General features: G+C 47.6%; 6 protein-coding genes across 6 annotated transcripts; 2 read left to right on the forward strand and 4 right to left on the reverse strand.

The window, feature by feature from the left end:
• Window positions 1-400: 400 nt before the first annotated feature.
• Window positions 401-2,164, reverse strand: I302_105056 (uncharacterized protein; the record flags this gene model as incomplete). The annotated part of the gene is made up of 5 exons (XM_019195446.1): window positions 401-451; window positions 523-875; window positions 932-1,005; window positions 1,056-1,778; window positions 1,830-2,164. The coding sequence occupies 5 exons, from the start codon at window positions 2,162-2,164 to the stop codon at window positions 401-403; spliced, it is 1,536 nt and encodes a 511-aa protein (XP_019042269.1).
• A 1,054-nt stretch (window positions 2,165-3,218) lies between these two features.
• I302_105057 (uncharacterized protein) lies at window positions 3,219-3,729 on the forward strand (the record flags this gene model as incomplete). The annotated part of the gene is made up of 4 exons (XM_019195445.1): window positions 3,219-3,266; window positions 3,345-3,404; window positions 3,472-3,558; window positions 3,652-3,729. The coding sequence occupies 4 exons, from the start codon at window positions 3,219-3,221 to the stop codon at window positions 3,727-3,729; spliced, it is 273 nt and encodes a 90-aa protein (XP_019042268.1).
• A 257-nt stretch (window positions 3,730-3,986) lies between these two features.
• I302_105058 (uncharacterized protein) lies at window positions 3,987-6,122 on the reverse strand (the record flags this gene model as incomplete). Its single annotated transcript, XM_019195444.1, has 11 exons — window positions 3,987-4,081; window positions 4,147-4,268; window positions 4,323-4,683; window positions 4,737-4,774; window positions 4,826-4,884; window positions 4,946-5,155; window positions 5,211-5,370; window positions 5,433-5,523; window positions 5,595-5,701; window positions 5,766-5,801; window positions 5,944-6,122. The coding sequence occupies 11 exons, from the start codon at window positions 6,120-6,122 to the stop codon at window positions 3,987-3,989; spliced, it is 1,458 nt and encodes a 485-aa protein (XP_019042267.1).
• A 740-nt stretch (window positions 6,123-6,862) lies between these two features.
• Window positions 6,863-11,616, reverse strand: I302_105059 (uncharacterized protein; the record flags this gene model as incomplete). Its single annotated transcript, XM_065869988.1, has 20 exons — window positions 6,863-6,874; window positions 6,935-7,019; window positions 7,075-7,215; window positions 7,266-7,376; window positions 7,596-7,801; window positions 7,847-7,960; window positions 8,104-8,401; window positions 8,449-8,747; window positions 8,790-8,803; window positions 8,971-9,069; window positions 9,122-9,263; window positions 9,397-9,653; window positions 9,832-10,056; window positions 10,167-10,338; window positions 10,382-10,495; window positions 10,543-10,662; window positions 10,715-10,883; window positions 10,936-11,085; window positions 11,168-11,466; window positions 11,563-11,616. The coding sequence occupies 20 exons, from the start codon at window positions 11,614-11,616 to the stop codon at window positions 6,863-6,865; spliced, it is 3,081 nt and encodes a 1,026-aa protein (XP_065726060.1).
• A 695-nt stretch (window positions 11,617-12,311) lies between these two features.
• Window positions 12,312-15,577, forward strand: I302_105060 (uncharacterized protein; the record flags this gene model as incomplete). The annotated part of the gene is made up of 7 exons (XM_065869989.1): window positions 12,312-12,459; window positions 12,530-12,734; window positions 12,799-13,686; window positions 13,773-13,790; window positions 14,064-14,881; window positions 14,930-15,338; window positions 15,397-15,577. The coding sequence occupies 7 exons, from the start codon at window positions 12,312-12,314 to the stop codon at window positions 15,575-15,577; spliced, it is 2,667 nt and encodes an 888-aa protein (XP_065726061.1).
• Window positions 15,578-15,877: 300 nt separating this feature from the next.
• Window positions 15,878-16,639, reverse strand: I302_105061 (uncharacterized protein; the record flags this gene model as incomplete). Its single annotated transcript, XM_019195441.1, has 3 exons — window positions 15,878-16,343; window positions 16,401-16,421; window positions 16,467-16,639. The coding sequence occupies 3 exons, from the start codon at window positions 16,637-16,639 to the stop codon at window positions 15,878-15,880; spliced, it is 660 nt and encodes a 219-aa protein (XP_019042264.1).
• Window positions 16,640-16,735: the final 96 nt, after the last annotated feature.

The raw sequence follows: 16,735 nt of genomic DNA on the forward strand, positions 1-16,735 counted from the left end.
CAATAGGACAGTCTTCGTCGAATTGCTGTACAATCACGAAGATGAAAACATCCACTCACCTTTTTGTGACACTTTTGTGCATGCTGGGCAATACGATAATATAATGCAATTTATCACTCGTGCTTCTTCACTACGATATTTGTTGCATTTCCAGCTTTCAGAGACAATCAGATTATAATCGTGTATAAAGGATATAAATATAAGAGCAGTCAACGAACGGATGAATACGTGTGGATAATCCTACAAAACATTTCCATTGATCTGAGAAGAAAAGCAAGAGGCTAGGAAAGTTAATTATAAATGACTGGTAACGTATATTCGATCAACGGGGTATGGATAGCATAGTAACGAGACCATGGGGACTAAGAGGGCAAGATCTGGCTAATTTTTGGTATAACCACTAGCTGTGAGCGGGGTTCTTGAGGGCAAGAAGTTTGACTTCTCTTTCACGCTGCGAGTTCATAAGGGTACAGTCAGCGATGGATCATTTGATCTATCATTTCTATATAAACCACCACTCACATCATCAGCAGCCTTCATAGCCCTCAAGTCATCCACCTCCTGAGTCTTCTCGGCGACCTGGGAGGTCAATCCAGCAGCATGGTCCCTTCTCTCCTCGTAGTCATTCTCGGAGTTTCTGAGTTCTCCCTCGATTTTCTCGTACCTCTCCTTTTCTTTCAAGAACCTCAACCTAGCCTTGTGTTCTTTTCTGGTCCACTTGGAAAGTCTGAGTTGAGATTTGCGTTCAGCTGAGGCAGCCTCTCGTTGAAGTCTCGTGATTCGTTCAAGTTCCTTGATAGATCCAGCAACGGATTTGGCTTCGGACTTGGCTTCGGCTTTGATCACCTTGGTGAGTCGTTTGGCATCCTTTTTCTCTGTGAGTGAAGGAGCACGTGAGCACTGTACTATCGAAGACAGCAGACGGACATACCCATGGTAGAAAGTCTTCGAAGCGTAGCGTCATCCAAGATTCGCTCAGAGAGTTCAGCCCGCATATGGATATCACTGCAAAGGGATCAGCTGTTTAGCTAACGCTTTAGAGTAAAATCACTCACTCTCTTCCCAAAACCTCTTCTGGCTGAGTTCCGACACTAGTACCCGCACCTCGACCGAAGGCACCCTTTCTGCTACCGATGGTCCCGCCGTTGGCACCTCTGGAAAGACCTCCGTTTCGTCCATATGTGCCAGCTCGGCTTAGGGTGGTGCCACTTCGACTCAACATACCAGCACGAAGATCCCGTTGCCCATCGTTTCGCGATTCAGGTCGATCACCTTCAGAGATAGACATGAGGTTGGGTTGAGGTCTGTAGCCGAAAGCGGAATGAGGTCGGTTAGGAGAAGTGGCACGTTGTGGTTGGTGGTCCGGCTCTTCGAAAGTGGTCGATCGATCTCTTGAGACAGGTCCGTTGTCGTGTAGCGAATGTCTGTTGCTGTTGTTTCCACCTTGAAGCTCGTGTTGTCTGTGAGAAGGGGCAATCTCACCCGGCTGGAAACCGTTTTCTCTCTCATCAAGTTGAGGGAGACGTCTGACAGAGGCGACAGATGGAGATCGGACGTGGTGATCGCCATTGACCGAAGGAGATCGTACATGATCTTCATTGATGGAAGGAGCCTTGTTGGATCGGATAGAGCCAGCTTTGGAAGATGCTTTCTTGACGCTAGGAGCTTTGGTAGAAGTCTTTCGCTGTTTGATGGAAGCCGCGTCAGGAAGCTCGGGTTCGTAGGTGGTTACGATTGGGATGGGCTTCACGTAGGATCGCGAGGCTCTTTGGGAAAGGCTAGCAAAGGTGTTAGCGAATGTCTCATTTCTTCAGAATCTTATCACTCACCCTGGTCTTTCGTTTGTCTCGCCATCCTGATCAACCTCTCTCTTAAGCTGGGTAGGGTCAGAGCTCAAAGCGGATCCTAGACCCATTTGATCTTCACCTTCTCTGCCGTTCTCAGGTCGGTCATTATAATCTTCGACAAATTTACCAGGGACTACAGCAGGGCCACCGTTGTTGAGTTGGCTTTGGTGAGTTCGGTGGGTGGCTCGACTGGAGGGTCTATCGTTGAGATCGAGATTTTGGGCTTTTTGAGACAAGGCGTAATCATGATCTTCCACTGGGGTATGATCGTTACCAGAGTGGTGGACGGGTTCAAAGTTGTCGGCTGCGACGGTCATTTTGATGGGATGGGTACCGTCTCGAGTGTAGAGCTGAGGAAGGTAGGCTTGTTCAGTGATAATAGGGGCAGGCGGACTTTGAGTCGGCGTTGGCTTCTCTTCGATCGATCGAGATACTGGCTCAGCGGCGATTGAAGTTGGGGCTGGTTTGGGTGAAGTCTTCTTAATAAAACCACCTAGAGCTGGGACTGCGGAGTTTGCAGGTAATAAAGCTGGGACGATAGGTGACGAAGGAGTGGTGGATTGAGGGGATACCAGAGCGGTGGAAGCGGGCGAAGAGGTACTGTCTGAGCTGGTTACTAAAGTAGGTTTTTCCACAGGTTGATCAGACTTGGTGACTGCTTTCTCAGAGGGAAAGACTGCTTTGATCACTGGCCGGGTGAGAAGGCCAACGAGGCCGAGTTGGATAGCTTCGGAAGCCGTGTTGGGCGACTTGTAACGAAGGGGATGGGTCTAGTAGGTCGACAGGGAGATGTCGACGTTGAACCTTGGACTTGAAGATAGCTTTGAGCAGTAGTTTGGTGCACTGTCGATGTTATACAAACCAAACTGATTGAGGATGGAATATGGTGATAGGAAGGAATCGATGAGAGAAATGAGAAATGAGAAAATGACGAAGTGCTATCTATGTAGTGGTGAACATGAGCTTTCATTTGCTCATTTGCTCATTTCCTCATTTCCTCATTTTCCTGATTCTCCAATCTCTCTATCTCTTCTATCCCCGGTGACGTCAACTACTGTACATATATATGATTGTTCGATTGCCGAACATGGCATAAAGTGGGGCCAGGGTCAAACATGTACAGGCCAATTACCAAATATAGTAATAACATATCAACGCACAGGCATGTGGCGATCCAATCTACAACTGTGCTCGATTTATTTCATCCCTTCACTTTGTTTAGCACGTGTCTTGACATCCTCAACCTCGACAACAAAGGACACGCTCGAGCTATGGATGGATGGGTTAGGTGATAGATCAAAGGTGAACAGTTGACATAAACCTCGAGACAAAGCCATACTGCCATACCATAACCACACAACACAAATCACAATGAATCACTTACCACCCTCAGTACAAAAAGTGCTCGAAGGGAGTATTGTGAGTCCCACCCTTCTCACTGAACAGACCATGCCACACCCATACCCAAACTCATTCGCCTGTGTGCTACCTCTCTAGGATCCTAAATCTCAGCATATCCTCGAGCAGCTCTCTCAGACATTCCTCATTGCTCTGACAGTAAGTCTGTCAGCTGTCTCACACCAATCAGAGATGAATTGGTCAAGCTGATCACCCGTACTCATAGATCATCTCATTCGTACTCTCATATTTTTCCAGTTCAGTCATCCTCGGATTAGAAGCCTTCTTAGGTGGATTGGTGATTCTCCTTTTGGTATGTCAAAGTCCAATGTCCAACTGCTTCTCATCTCGTATCTCTATCGACTCCTCGAACGACGGGATAGCTTATCCCTTCTACTCATGATAGGCGGCAGTGCCTCCTTGGCCATATCTCAATAGATATCCCATCAAATTCCTTCCAGTCAGGAAATTACATCAAACATGATTGATACGATCAAATCGAACCCATCGCAAAACATTTTTAGAATCGTTTGTTGTAATATATGTCATCTTAATGACCCGTATGAATAGCACAGCTCTTAGATGTGCATTCTGTTCAACATGGAATTCGCATCATACGTGACAAAGAACCCTTATTCTGCATATTGATCATCACAAATACAAGAAGTCCTTTTCATTTCACTTGTTTGTACATTGATCCTGTTATACCAAGTTTATGAACTTATGGTTAATGCTATTGACCTATTTGTTGTATCCTTTCTTCCCTGGAACAAACTGTGAATCTTTTTCTGTTCGCCTGTCCATTGCTTTCTTGGCCTGAAGAGCGGTAAGAGCGGCTAAAGAGGAAAACCACCATCAGATATCGTTTATCATATGGTGACATATCAACGAGATTACTCACCTCCGACACCACTTCCATCCTTTGCAAGACCCGTTCGCACTCTCTTTCCACCCTCCTCACCCAACAAGATCTTGAAAGTTTCGTCCACTCGCTCAGCGAACCTTGGTAGGAACTCGGCCACACTACACACGACCTGTCAGCAGATGTCTCAAGTGGGAGCAGAGCCATCATCTCACCTTCCATCAATACCGACATCAACACCTTTATCCTCCTCACCCTCTGGTACTTTATCATTACCAGTATGTTGGACTACAGCTACGATAATTGCAGCAGCAAGCTTACAAGCTCTTTCCGATACCATTCGGCAAGCCCACTGTACGATCTCAGGATCACCTTCCGATATGTGCTTGGGATCTACGCCCAGTTGACTAATGATCAACTTCTTGACGTCTTCAGGCGATTTGGCAGCTTCTACGGCTGAGACGAAAGCGGTGTCATATCCGTAATGAGTGTTGATGGTTTTCGATGAATAACCGTTGAAGAGGACGGAAGCGTCGATGAGATGGAGCAGTATGTTTCGAGTGATTTCACCGAGGTCTAGAGGACAGGCATGTCAGCAATCGTTTACTGATAGAGGGCGTTCCACTCACACATTCCCGAAACCATCTTCTCGAAAGCTTGTTTACGGCTGAACATTCGCTTTTAGTAGCATTCCTTCGCAGTATAGGATGGGACTTACGGGTTTATACTCTCTCTGTCCAACTTGTTATCGAAGATTGAGACTGGTAAACATTTTCGCTACCAACGAACACCGTCAGTTTGCGGCTCGTGGGTGTCAGATATGCTCAATGCAACTCACCCCGTTGTCAAACGCTCCCCACTCGGTGTTGACCACCATGAATTCACCAGCGTGCTGTCCGCCAGCTTCGGCCTCTTTGATCTTATCTTCACCCAACTTCTTCACTGTTCTAGTTTTGTCGATATAAGCTCCGTTGGTACCAGTACCGAAAATTGCACCTATGAGCGCTGGTCCGGATTGGTACGAACGGGAAAGAAGGGTTCCGACGGTCTATCGATAGAAGTCGTCAGCTGTAATATTGTAGGCACTCATCCGATGGACTCACATCGTTGACAATGGCGCTACACCTGACATGGATATGTTTCCTATCAAACGCATCTTGCAAGAGCTTTACGACGTCATTTCCAACTGCGTTCTTGGCATTGAATCCTTTTGTCCATGTTAACAGTTTACCAGCATCAATGGCGGTTTGCTCGACTGGGAAACTGTGATGATAGAGCTATCAGCTTTGGGTCAGAGGTCAACGTCATGAAGAGAAAGCACACACCTGAACGTGAAACCAAGATGCATTGGTTCATTCGAAGAGATGTCAGATCCAATCTCAGTCAAGAATGCGTCAACAGAGTCGGCAATGTAGTCTGAAAGAGCAGGCCATCAATCAGCTTAGTCTTTTCATGACCATTCGCAGCAGAAAGAGAAGAATACTCACCGAAAAGCACTCTGGCTTCACCTTCCTTCAATTCCTCTGAGACCTTGTATTTCTGTTGTTTAAGCTCGAACTTGTGCTGACCGAATAGACGGACTTCGCAGACTCGGCTGGAGAGAGACACAGAGTCAGGTCCATGTCGGTGAAGACGAAGAAATGGAATGCCGAACTCACAGATTCGTACCTCCTAAATCAAGAGCGAGGAAAGTTCTGCAATTATCACAACAAACTGTCAGCTGGACTGATCAACGCTGATCCCTCCTCTTTTACACTTTTACGCCCTCGTCTTGCCCACCGTCACCCCACACCAATCTCTCCTGTCCATCTTTATGTACACAAACACACAACTCACCCCTCCTCGGAACCGTCCGGTACACCCGTCACATAACTAGGAACCATAGCTACATCCTTCCCGTAAGCTTCCAATCCCTCCTCCATCTCCTTCCTGAAGTGGTTGACGATATCTTGTAACCTCTCATCGGAAAGGAGGAAGTACGGTTCGAAAGTGGTGCAGATGGGTGGTAATGGCATTTTGGCTGTACGAGTGTTTTTGGTCTCAGGTGGGTCGGGGTAGAAGTTATAGCAAGATGAAGAAGGGAAGGTGTGGTGTGTAGATGCCAAGAGCGGTGGGGACGGTATACCTGCTTTGTTGATTGGTAAAAGAGAGGTTTGTTCTGGGAGACTATGTAATCTCGTTTGTTTTCCAGCGGGATTTATTGAGTTGAGAGTGTATATATACCCCTAGACAGATAGATTGATAACAAAGTAAGATGAGATGGAGTAGAGCAATACACACGAGATAAGTGGACAAAGGAGGTAGTCAAGTGAGATATGTATATAAGTGTTTATGTGTATTAAAATGTTTTCTGATTTGTTCCTGCTGAATGGATGCTTGACGAGGTATGTAGAGAAGTCTACAAGTAGAGCATGTACAGTACAGTATGGGATGAATGATGCCGGTATCGTATGGTGAACCTAAAGGGTTACTACGTTACAGTAGTACACAGTTAGTATATTCCCACAAGCGAGAGAGAGAGGGTGAAGGATGACGTCCTTGGCTTGAATGCTGTATTTTAAGGGAAAAAACCCGGGAAACCACGAGAAATGAAAGAACATCAGTTGCCGCAAGAAAATATCCTTTTCAATCACATTTGCCGCATCCACCTGTGGCACCCCACAAACGAATATATGTTTTATACAAATTGCATAGACCAGATATATATATAATAGATACAGACGCAAACTCCTAGACTATCTCACCTAACCTCAGATCATGTAGCATACTATCACGGAAACACATCAGCAAAAGTCATCCCATAGTCAGGTCACACAAGCCAGCTCACCTTTCTCAAATCCAATGTCAACGTTCTCGAGCTGTTCTCCTCTTGTTCCCTGTATACTCCTACCAGACCATCCGCACGCTCGTATCTGAGGTACATAATCAGCCCAGCCCATCAAGGATGCAACAGGCAGAGACACCCACAAGGTACTCTTCAACGAGATGATGAGGAATTGGACCTCTTTGTCAGCTTGGTTTCGGACATATCGAGCAAGCTTGGATACGTTGGTGGCGTCAAGGGCAGCATCAACCTCGTCAAGCACGAAGAATGGCGCGGGGTGATAGCTGCAATACCATGGTCAGCTCGATAGAGCTCAGGCATGGAAATGACAAACCTGTGAATAGCGAATAATAAAGCCAAAGCAGCCATAGTCTTCTCCCCTCCTGACAATTGTTCCATCTCGGCGAATCGCTTTCCTGGGGGCATGGTGTTGTAGTTGACACCACTGAGGTATGGTTCCTGAGAACAGTCAGCTTTTGGCCCGATCACGGAGCACTCACCTCTGCATCCTCAAGGGTGAACCAGGCAGTACCTCCAACTTGAGTCGTAGTTTTGGTCAAGTCTTTATAGATCTTATCGATATTCTCGGACATATGGGTAAATGCCTTGTTGAACATATCGCATCTGAGGGTATAAGCAATGATTGTATGCGATGTACACTCACCTTCTCTTCTTAAGTGACTGGAATTCATCTTTAGCCCTCTTGCTCTCCCTCCTGGTTTCCTCGGCTTCGTCTTCCGCCTCTTCCAACCCAGCTTCGACATCCTTCAATCGGTCTATAGCTTTCATGTTGGGCACGACCCTTTCCAGATCTGCTGTGAGTTTGGTTATTTGTGTTTCGAATTCGCGTCCGACTTCTTCGGAATCGTTCTATATACAATGTCAGCGTCAACCGCGCAAAGTTTACTCACTCACATCTTTATCGTCATCCTCTAAATTATCGAAATCAGGTTCAATCCCATAATCTTCGGTTTCGGCAGGTCCTTGAGACTCATCAATGTCCATGCCATCTTCGTCTCGAGTGGGGAGCTAAGGAGATGTCAGCGGCAGTTGACGATGAGTAATCTCACCTCAAGGGGAACCTTCGCCAAAGAACCTCTGATCAGGGGCAGATCTATCTCCTCCAGCCTGCATCTTCTATAGATAGCATGTCTTTCGGATCCCGACCTTACAATCTCGTCGTTCCACGCAGCGATCTCTTTCATTGCTTTATCAAGGGTGCGTTGGGTTCTACGAGCGGTGTCTCTGGCACCCTCGACACGAGTGATGACCGCTTCATAAGCTTCATTGGCAGTATCAAGTTGACCGCGTTGACGATCGATCTCCGCTTGAAGTTCAGCAAGCGCACTCTGGACGTCTTCCAAGTTGGACCGAAGGTCAGCGATATTTCGTTCTTCTCTTGAAATGGTGGATCGAAGGCTTGCAAGTCTCTCGCGGGTATTGTTGAGTTGGGTCGTTTCAAAGTCAACCCTGGAGGTAGAGTGAGCGATAGTCAAGGCTAAAGAAGATACACTTACTGATGTTTGATCCTCGCTTGTTGCGCAGCGAATCCTTCCATCGCTTCGCTAGCTTCTTTGGCAATTTTCAGTTGTACGTCTTCGTATTCCCGGATATTCTCCACTCCGATTCTGTCACAGAAATCACCAAATACGCCGTCATCGGCAGCCTGGATGGTTGCGAGAAGCTCTTGACGTTGATTCTCAGCATTATTGACATCTCGTTGACGTTTGTCAAGATCAGGATTGAGTTTGCTTATGGTGGAGTTGACGTGCTCAAGCTCTTCTCGTAAGCCATTGAGACGAGTGCGAATGGCGGTCTGGACAAAGGGTTAGCTACAGTCTTCGATCAATCGACTCACCAGATCGTCTTTTGCTACCGTCAACTCAGCATCGAGTCGAGCCAAGCTTTCAAGAAGACCTTCGTCTGCTTTGTCTTTCGGCTTTGATCTGTAGAGCTCTTGCAGTTGGGAGAGATACAGCTCTTTTTGTTTGTTCAGGCCTGTAGACAAGTAAGCAGAATACCCCCACTGATATACTCACCTTCGACTTGACGATCATCAAACTTTCTAGTACCTGAGGAACTTTGTCCACCAGTGATCAAACCGCTTCGGTGGATGACGGTGCCATCTAGGGTGACAGCTGAAATAGGAGTTAGCGGAGGTGTCGGTCCCAGGGTGATGAAGAGACTAACCCTTGACCTCCTGACCTTTATCATAGCATACGTATTTTGCTATGTCCATGGTATCACAGATGAGCGCACTTCCACAGGCATGTTGCATAGCTCGTTCGACATTCGGACTGTATTCGATGCAGTCGATAGCGAGTCGGGCACCCTTGACAAAGTTTCGCAATCTTTCGGGTACAGGCTTGACTTGGATGGTGTCGAGGGGAATGAATGTAGCTTGGCCAGCTCGTTGATTTCGCATGTACTGGTACGTTAGCTAAGCTTGCAAGAAAGAGACTTACTTCAATACAATCAATCGCAACTTTCTCATGCTCCACCACGACCGCATCGAGATTTCTACCGAGGACTGTGGTCACAGCAACATCGTATTTCGAGGCCACAGGTCGACATAGATCGATGACTCGACCATGAACACCGGGAAATACTCTCTTGAGACTGGCAATGGTATCCTTGAGCTTGGCCTCTCGTTCGCTTTCTCTTTTATCTACACCGGCTTGTAAAAGTTTGGTATAGGTTTCTTGCAATCGTTCGTTGATCTCTGTCTCTCGCATACTATAGTGAGGTCAGCTATGCCGGCGAAGATTAAACTCACTTGATCCTCTGTCTTTCAGCTTGTGCGTGATCGAGTTTACCTTTGATGGTCTCTCTCTCATTCTTCATCTCGTCGACTCTTTCAGACATCTAAGAGGTCAGCGTGAAGCTGTGCATGTACACACTCACTGTCTCTTCTCGATCCACAAGAGCATCGACTTCACTGGTCAGCTTGGTGCGCAACCGTTGAGCTTGTTGGACTCGGTCCTCGACAGACAGGAGTCCATCTCGAAGGGTTTTCTGCTGTCGGCGCAAGGTCTCAAGTTGTTGTCGTTCGGCCACAGCTTGAAGGTTTGCAGATGCTCGTCTGTCAAGATTAGCACTAGTCACAGCAAGTGAAAACTCACAATCTTCGATATTCCTCTAAATCAGCACCGGAAAGGGTGATTCCAGCAGCTTGACTTCGTTGTCGTTGCCTCTCTGATGGCGTCAGCGCGCGACCGTCATTAAGGTGACTCACCTCCAGCCTCGGTCATACGTTGTTGGACGTCTGCTGCACCTTGTTCCAGGATGGTGAGAGATTCAGCTTGCCTTTGTTCATCTTTTTGTACTCTTTCGGCGAGGAGATTGGCGTTTCGAACTTTCTTTTCCGAATGGGCAATCTGTGTCTCCAAAGCGAGAAGTTCGGGTTTCTGCCAAAAAGAGTCAGCAGGGAATGAGACAGTATGAGCTCACCTTATCCTCATAAGCCTTTTCAGCCTTTTTCACGCTCGCTTCTCCCTTTTTTACCGCCAATTGCGCTTGAGCTTGTTCCTTCTTCGCATCACGCAGTTTTCGTTCGTCTCGTTCCTAAGCAGATTTGAGCATGTGGTGCAGAAGGTAGAGGGTTAACTCACCGCCGATTGACGAAGTTCGGCAAGCTTGTTACTGGCTTCCTCGACTTTCTGAGTAGACTCGTTGATCTCGTTCGTCAGGTGATAGAGTTTCCACAAGGCGTAACGTTGCACAAGAGCATCCTAAGGGATATTCAGCTTCGTTTTGGTGTTTTGGATGGAAAGTTACACCCACCTTGGCATCTCGAAGCTTCTCCCACTGCAAGATCTCCTCCTTCTGTTCTTTGAAGTGTTTTACCTCAGTTATGATGCTTCGCTTCTTGGCGTAGTTGGCGGTGGAAGCTTCCGTAGCTTTATCTTGAGCTGCCTTGGCAGCTTCGTATGCCGGAGCAAGATCGAGAGAGCTGGTGTTGGGTTAGCATATGAGACGTGTAGCAAGTACGGCCTTTCACCCACCCGCTGATTCTGTCGATGAGTCTTGCTAAAGCTTTGCTATCTTGACTCGCTACTCCTTCGACGTCACCTTGGAACACGAGGAAATTCTTGGCTTTGACGAGAACATTGAACTTTTCAAGTTGACCGTTGTATTCTTTCCAAGCGACGGATCTGCCATTGAGGAAGTAGGATGATGCACCACCCGCGGAGATACTGCATCGGATTAGCACAGTCCCCACTGTGCTAAACTCACCTTCTTCTGAAAGACCATTCTTTTCCTTTCTCATCCTCGTATACCACCATAACCCATGCAGTCCTGGCATCTGTATCCGAGCCAAGTTGAGTCTGTTGTGTCTCCTCGTCTATGTCCATCTCCTCATCATCGATCTGAGCAGCTTTCCTTCCTCGATAGACTAGATCTTTCAACTGGGTCGATCGAAGTTGAGCAGACTTGACCCCGAGGACGAATGAGATTGCATCCATCAGATTTGATTTACCGGCACCATTTGGCCCGATGATACAAGTGAAGGGAGCATCTCCAAAAGATATCACCTGGTAACAGTCAGCGGATGAGAGAGAGAAGGAGGGAAGGAGGGAAGGAAGGAGGGAAGGAAGGAGGGAAGGAAGGAGGGAAGGAAGGATACTCACCTGTTGACCTCGATAGGACTTGAAATTGGATAGCTCCAGTCTTTTGAGGGGCATCTTGAGAAAGATGGGCGATATCAACCCCTATCGATGGTATCAAGGACGAACAGAGAATGAATGATGGTATGTATGTATGTAAATACTTGATGTGATCAGAATCAAGGATGGGATGATGATGTTATGTTATGATATATGATGTTGACCCTACAATGTATAATAATGTAATGTCCACCTCAACCATGCTAGTTTAACAGGGAACGCGACTGAAACGCGTCGAGGTGTAAATTCAAAATTAGGCATGCGGATCACATGGTTCAAGCACCGGTAAAACACGGGACTGATTTAGGCATGACAGCTGCTGTTGCGTCCTGAGAAAAAGCCGAACTGCCCTATTCAGCATTTTATTATATATTCAACATGCATGGAAATCCACGTGTACATATGATACTACAGTAGTAGCTAGAGTATGTTAATAGCGTATAAGCGAATCAGCAACAGCATCTACTCGTACAGTGAATCCCCCAATCTTGACATCGTTGTGAATCGTTCTCAAAAGCACATGAGCTTGAGCTTGAGCATCAGCTACAGCTACAGCTTCATATTCTATGCTCCTCCAACCTTGCACCCGTAATCCTGCTCTCAACTGGTCTCACTCGTATACTTGATACATACATCAAAAGCAACATCGTTGCGAATATAGTACAACATTTTTTCATCCTCTTTGACTCAACTAGCAGCTTCGCATCTTTCCAATGGACCACGAGCACGAAGTAGACTTCTCCGCGGACGAAGCTGATCATGACCATCGAAATTCGAATGTCAAAGGGGTCAGCAAGAAGGATGATGCGAATAAAGGTGACGGCAAGGGGGACAGGAAGGGTGTGATCAATAGAGTGAACAGTGAGTGATGTGTTTGCTATCCGAATCAAATCAAGAACGATGCGCTGACAAGGACTTTGACTTACTTTAGGAGCTTGTGTAGGAGCTTTCCCCCTCATGTCCGTCCTTCATGATCCACTGACCTCTTTCCCCTTACAGAATAATTGCCGGCGGATGAAGATGCGATGTGTGGGAGCGGATGATCCTCCGTGCAAGAGATGTCGAAATGGAGGACTGGAGTGTGTGATGGAGAAGCCGGGCAAGGCCGGTGGTGGTGACGGCCATGTTGGTGAAGAGTGAGTAACCTTGTACTCTATATTCCTTTTTGCCAAAGGATGCTAATCTGGATCAATCTTCCAGTCGAATTCGATCACTGGAGAGCCAGGTATCCGCGATACAGAACACGTTGACAGATCTCGTCACCACTCTTCGGGCTGGAATGTCATCAGGTGCATCGAATGCGTCCGCTCCTACTCCTGCTCAGCTTAGTACCACTACTCCAGACTATGCTCCTTCAGTCGGGAGTCTACCGTTGCCGAACTCGACTTTACACGGCCTTATGGCTCCGCCCATCAGCTCACCGACCATCAACCCCAACGCTATGGATAATCCATACGGCCGCGCACCAGTCTTCCCCAACTCACATCCTTTTGGAGGTGTTGTTGCAAACAATCAGACTTTCGTCCCTCCCCCAACAGAGCCTCGCCGACCTGTCGTGCTTGATGAGAATTTGAGAAGGCAGAGCGTACCTGTCGGTATCCCTACTATACCTGCGTGGCCTCTTGGTCATTTGGCTGAACAAGAACATCATACTCGACATATGTCCTTACCACCCTCACGAGCTGGATCCATGGGACCAGAGGATATTTTAGGTCCAGAGGAAATCATCAATCCTCTTGGCGAGATGTCCAACATGGCTGGTCTGGTGGAAGCTGCGGTGGAAAGGGCGAGGGAAGAACAGGCAAATTCCGGTAGCACCAATGGCGGAACGCCGATGAAGAGGTCGGGTAGTGATATGGAGAGGTCGGGCTCAGGTAACGAGGAGAAGAAGACAGCAAAGAGAGCTCGCTTCGTTCCTCCTCATCCCGTTGCTTATGGACCCGTCATCTACGAGAATCAAAACCTTCCACCTGTGCCTATGGGACCGGGATTCAAGGCTGGCCCCAAGAGGCAGCACATCCATGCTTTCCCGGATGTGGTGACGGAGGGATTGGTGTCGGAAGAGGAAGGCAGAGAGATGTTGCAAATGTGAGTGAGGAGTTAGTGAATAAGGCTGATTATGTTATTAGCTACTATATGGGCTCATCAAATTTCATCCCTTGTTTCGATCCTAGATATGATACATGGGACTCGTGAGTGGACCACGTCGAAAACTCAGCTGACAGTCAGACTTCGTACTCGATCACCTTTTGCTCTCACCACCATCATCTTCGTCGGAGCCAGGGTCAGAGACGGAGGGGGACCTCATAGCGCTACGCAGACCTTGTGCAGAGCTCATGCGGAGAAAATAGGTAAGTTGTCCTCTCAGAAGCACGTCGCTAACCTTCACCAGCTGTCAACACTCTCTTCCACCCCGTCCAACGAATCGAAGCAGTACAGAGCATGATCCTTCTCTCTGCTTTCAGAGATAGTGGGTGGCTTCCAGGAGGGCATGCTGTGAGAATGGCTGTGGACATGGGCATCAACCGATCGTTCCTGCATTTGCTTAGAACGGGCATGGGTAAAGGTAAATCAGAAGCGGAGTTAGAGCAAGAGAGATCTTTGGTCGTCCAGTCTAGGACTTGGCTGTGTCTCTACCTGATGGAACATCAGATGGCCTATGGAACAGGTCGTCCCGCAATCATTAGGGAAGATGAGACGATTCACCAGTGTCGACGACTCCTCGAACATCCCTATTCGATCCCTTCGGATGCAAGACTGGTCTCCACGGTGGAAATGACAGCGCTGCGATCGCCGTTACACATCGAACTCACTTCGACACCCGATCTCCCTATCACCGAAGGTACCATGAAAAGACTCAAACAAGCTAATAACGACTTTGATGCCTGGGAAAGATACTGGGACAGGGTTTTGTCAGATAGATTTGGAAAGGGTAAAGGGGATTTCTTCAGAGAATCTTTGGTCATTCAACGGCAATACGCGGAGCTGTTCGTCAACTCGCAACTCTTGCGAGGGATACGAGAACCGGCAGATGTCGCCAAAATGCCGGACGAGAAGAGAATATTAGCTATCAGAGCGATGAGAAATGCTCAAAAGTGTCTGCAAATTTGTTTACACGGAGACAACTATCGAAATGGTCTCAAGTATGCTGTACACTATACCCATGTGTGCGCTGCTTTCGCGGCTTCGTTCTTGATCAGAATTGCTCGGTTATTCCCTCATGAACTTAATCTGAAGCAGACGGCGAAGGATATTGAGGAGCTGGCCATGGTTCTTTCGCAGAGTGAGTACTCGTTTTCGTTGAGGATGATGATGCTAATGAATGTCATAGTCCCCGCGGGACGATATGCTCGATCTCTCCGACTGATCTTACGCAAAGCGAGACGACAAAAGGTCATCCCCGCACCCAGTGCCATGCCATCACCCAACAAGATCGCCTCTGCTTTACCAAACGTCTCGGGTCCTCGTATAGGTACTCCAGCCGATGTCTCTTCAGCATTGACGACTTTCTCGCCCTCACAACTTGTCAATCCAGCATTTTACCCCAGTCCAGCCGCTGGTGGGGTACTTCCTCCTGCGAATATGTCACCTAGCTCCGCAGCAATGCTTATGAATGCGACGAATCAGCTTATTAATGATAGTCCATCGTCAGCGGAATTGTTTGAATTTGATTCTCTGTTCGCTCAGGAAACGATGGAAAGAGCTGGTATACCTCTAGGAGAGGATAATCAACTGCCTCTGTAGGTGGTGTTCGCTCAGGTTCATTGGGCATCGATGTTTGCTGACTCAATACTGCAGCTTCTTGGACGGTCAATCATTGGGTTCATCAGCGAATCAACTTGATATGGCACCTTACGTTGGTTTGGAGCAATTTTTCTTGCCTCAAGATGTAGATAATAGGCTTACAGGGCCAAGCAACGGAGTGAATGAAGGGAATGTGGGTGATGGGTTTACTGGAGGTGATGGAGCGTGGTGGTGAAGACTTGGGTGGGATGGATCAGGCGCATGCTTTGACGAACCACATGCTGGAGACGAGAGATAAATCGTGTTGACAATGGCAGGATCATTTCATAATGCATTTCTTTCTCCTGGATCATTCAAATCCTTACATCTGCATGAGTCATGACCTGGCTTGTTTGGCGGCAGGAGGTACGAATGTGCAAGACCTTTCGACAGATTCGGAGGTTTTATGCTTTGAGAGATGACGGGCGGAGTCATGGATATGCGAAGGTCGATGCTGGTATTTAACTTGATCGCCAACCCCTTTGAAAATCTGGATCTAAGATTTCTTTGGTCGCTTCTTGGGAGTCGAGACTGCTTTCTTAGCAGGTTCGGGTAATTGTTGTCCGGCAGATGATCTCGTTCTTTTCCTGTTGTTTGCCTTTGACCTTGTCTCCTGCATGCTTTCCTGCTCTACTTCACTTCCTTGAGATTGGTCCGGTTCTGATCTATCACCTTTCCCATCTGACTCTCCCTCATTCGAGGGGCTCTCATCAACCAATATTTCCTGCCCTTTGCCCTCTTTCCAGTCCTCCCAAGCTTTCTTGTACGCTTCATCTCCCCAGCACTTGTCCAACCATCCTTCGTAGACATTCGCCCCGTCTAATTTTCCTTGATCGTAAACTTTTCCCGTACGTTTCTGTTCTTTGCCCGTGGACGTATCGTACTTCTTGCCTCCTGGTCGAAGAGCATACCGTAGTGAACGAGTTCTACCCATCTGAATGAATTTACGGCAAATGTCCATCCTGACAGAACGTTGGCGGGTAGCACTGCGAGTGATTGACTGTGCTCGTCTAACTCACCCCACAAAGTCGTTCTTCTCCCTAATCAAGAGTATAAGCCAGATATTCGGGATATCGTCAACTCACCTATACCCCTCAAACAGCTTCCATATCCCTTCTGCGCTCTTCTTAGCCTCTTCGGCGGTCTTGAACCTCCATAGCGGCTTTATGTCCTCGGAGTAACCAGGCGTAGTGAACACTCCTACTTCATTCTTCGTCGCGGCGTAGTCGGAGGGCGTGTATCTGCTGCGCAAAGGCATGGTCGATGCGAAACGGCGTAGTCTATAGACAAACAGTAAAGATATTGTTGTTTGCGAAGACCGATCAAAGTCGTCGCAACTGAAATGACGCAGTAT

Source organism: Kwoniella bestiolae, chromosome 3, assembly GCF_000512585.2.
Source record: "Kwoniella bestiolae CBS 10118 chromosome 3, complete sequence".
Lineage (NCBI taxonomy): Eukaryota > Fungi > Basidiomycota > Tremellomycetes > Tremellales > Cryptococcaceae > Kwoniella > Kwoniella bestiolae.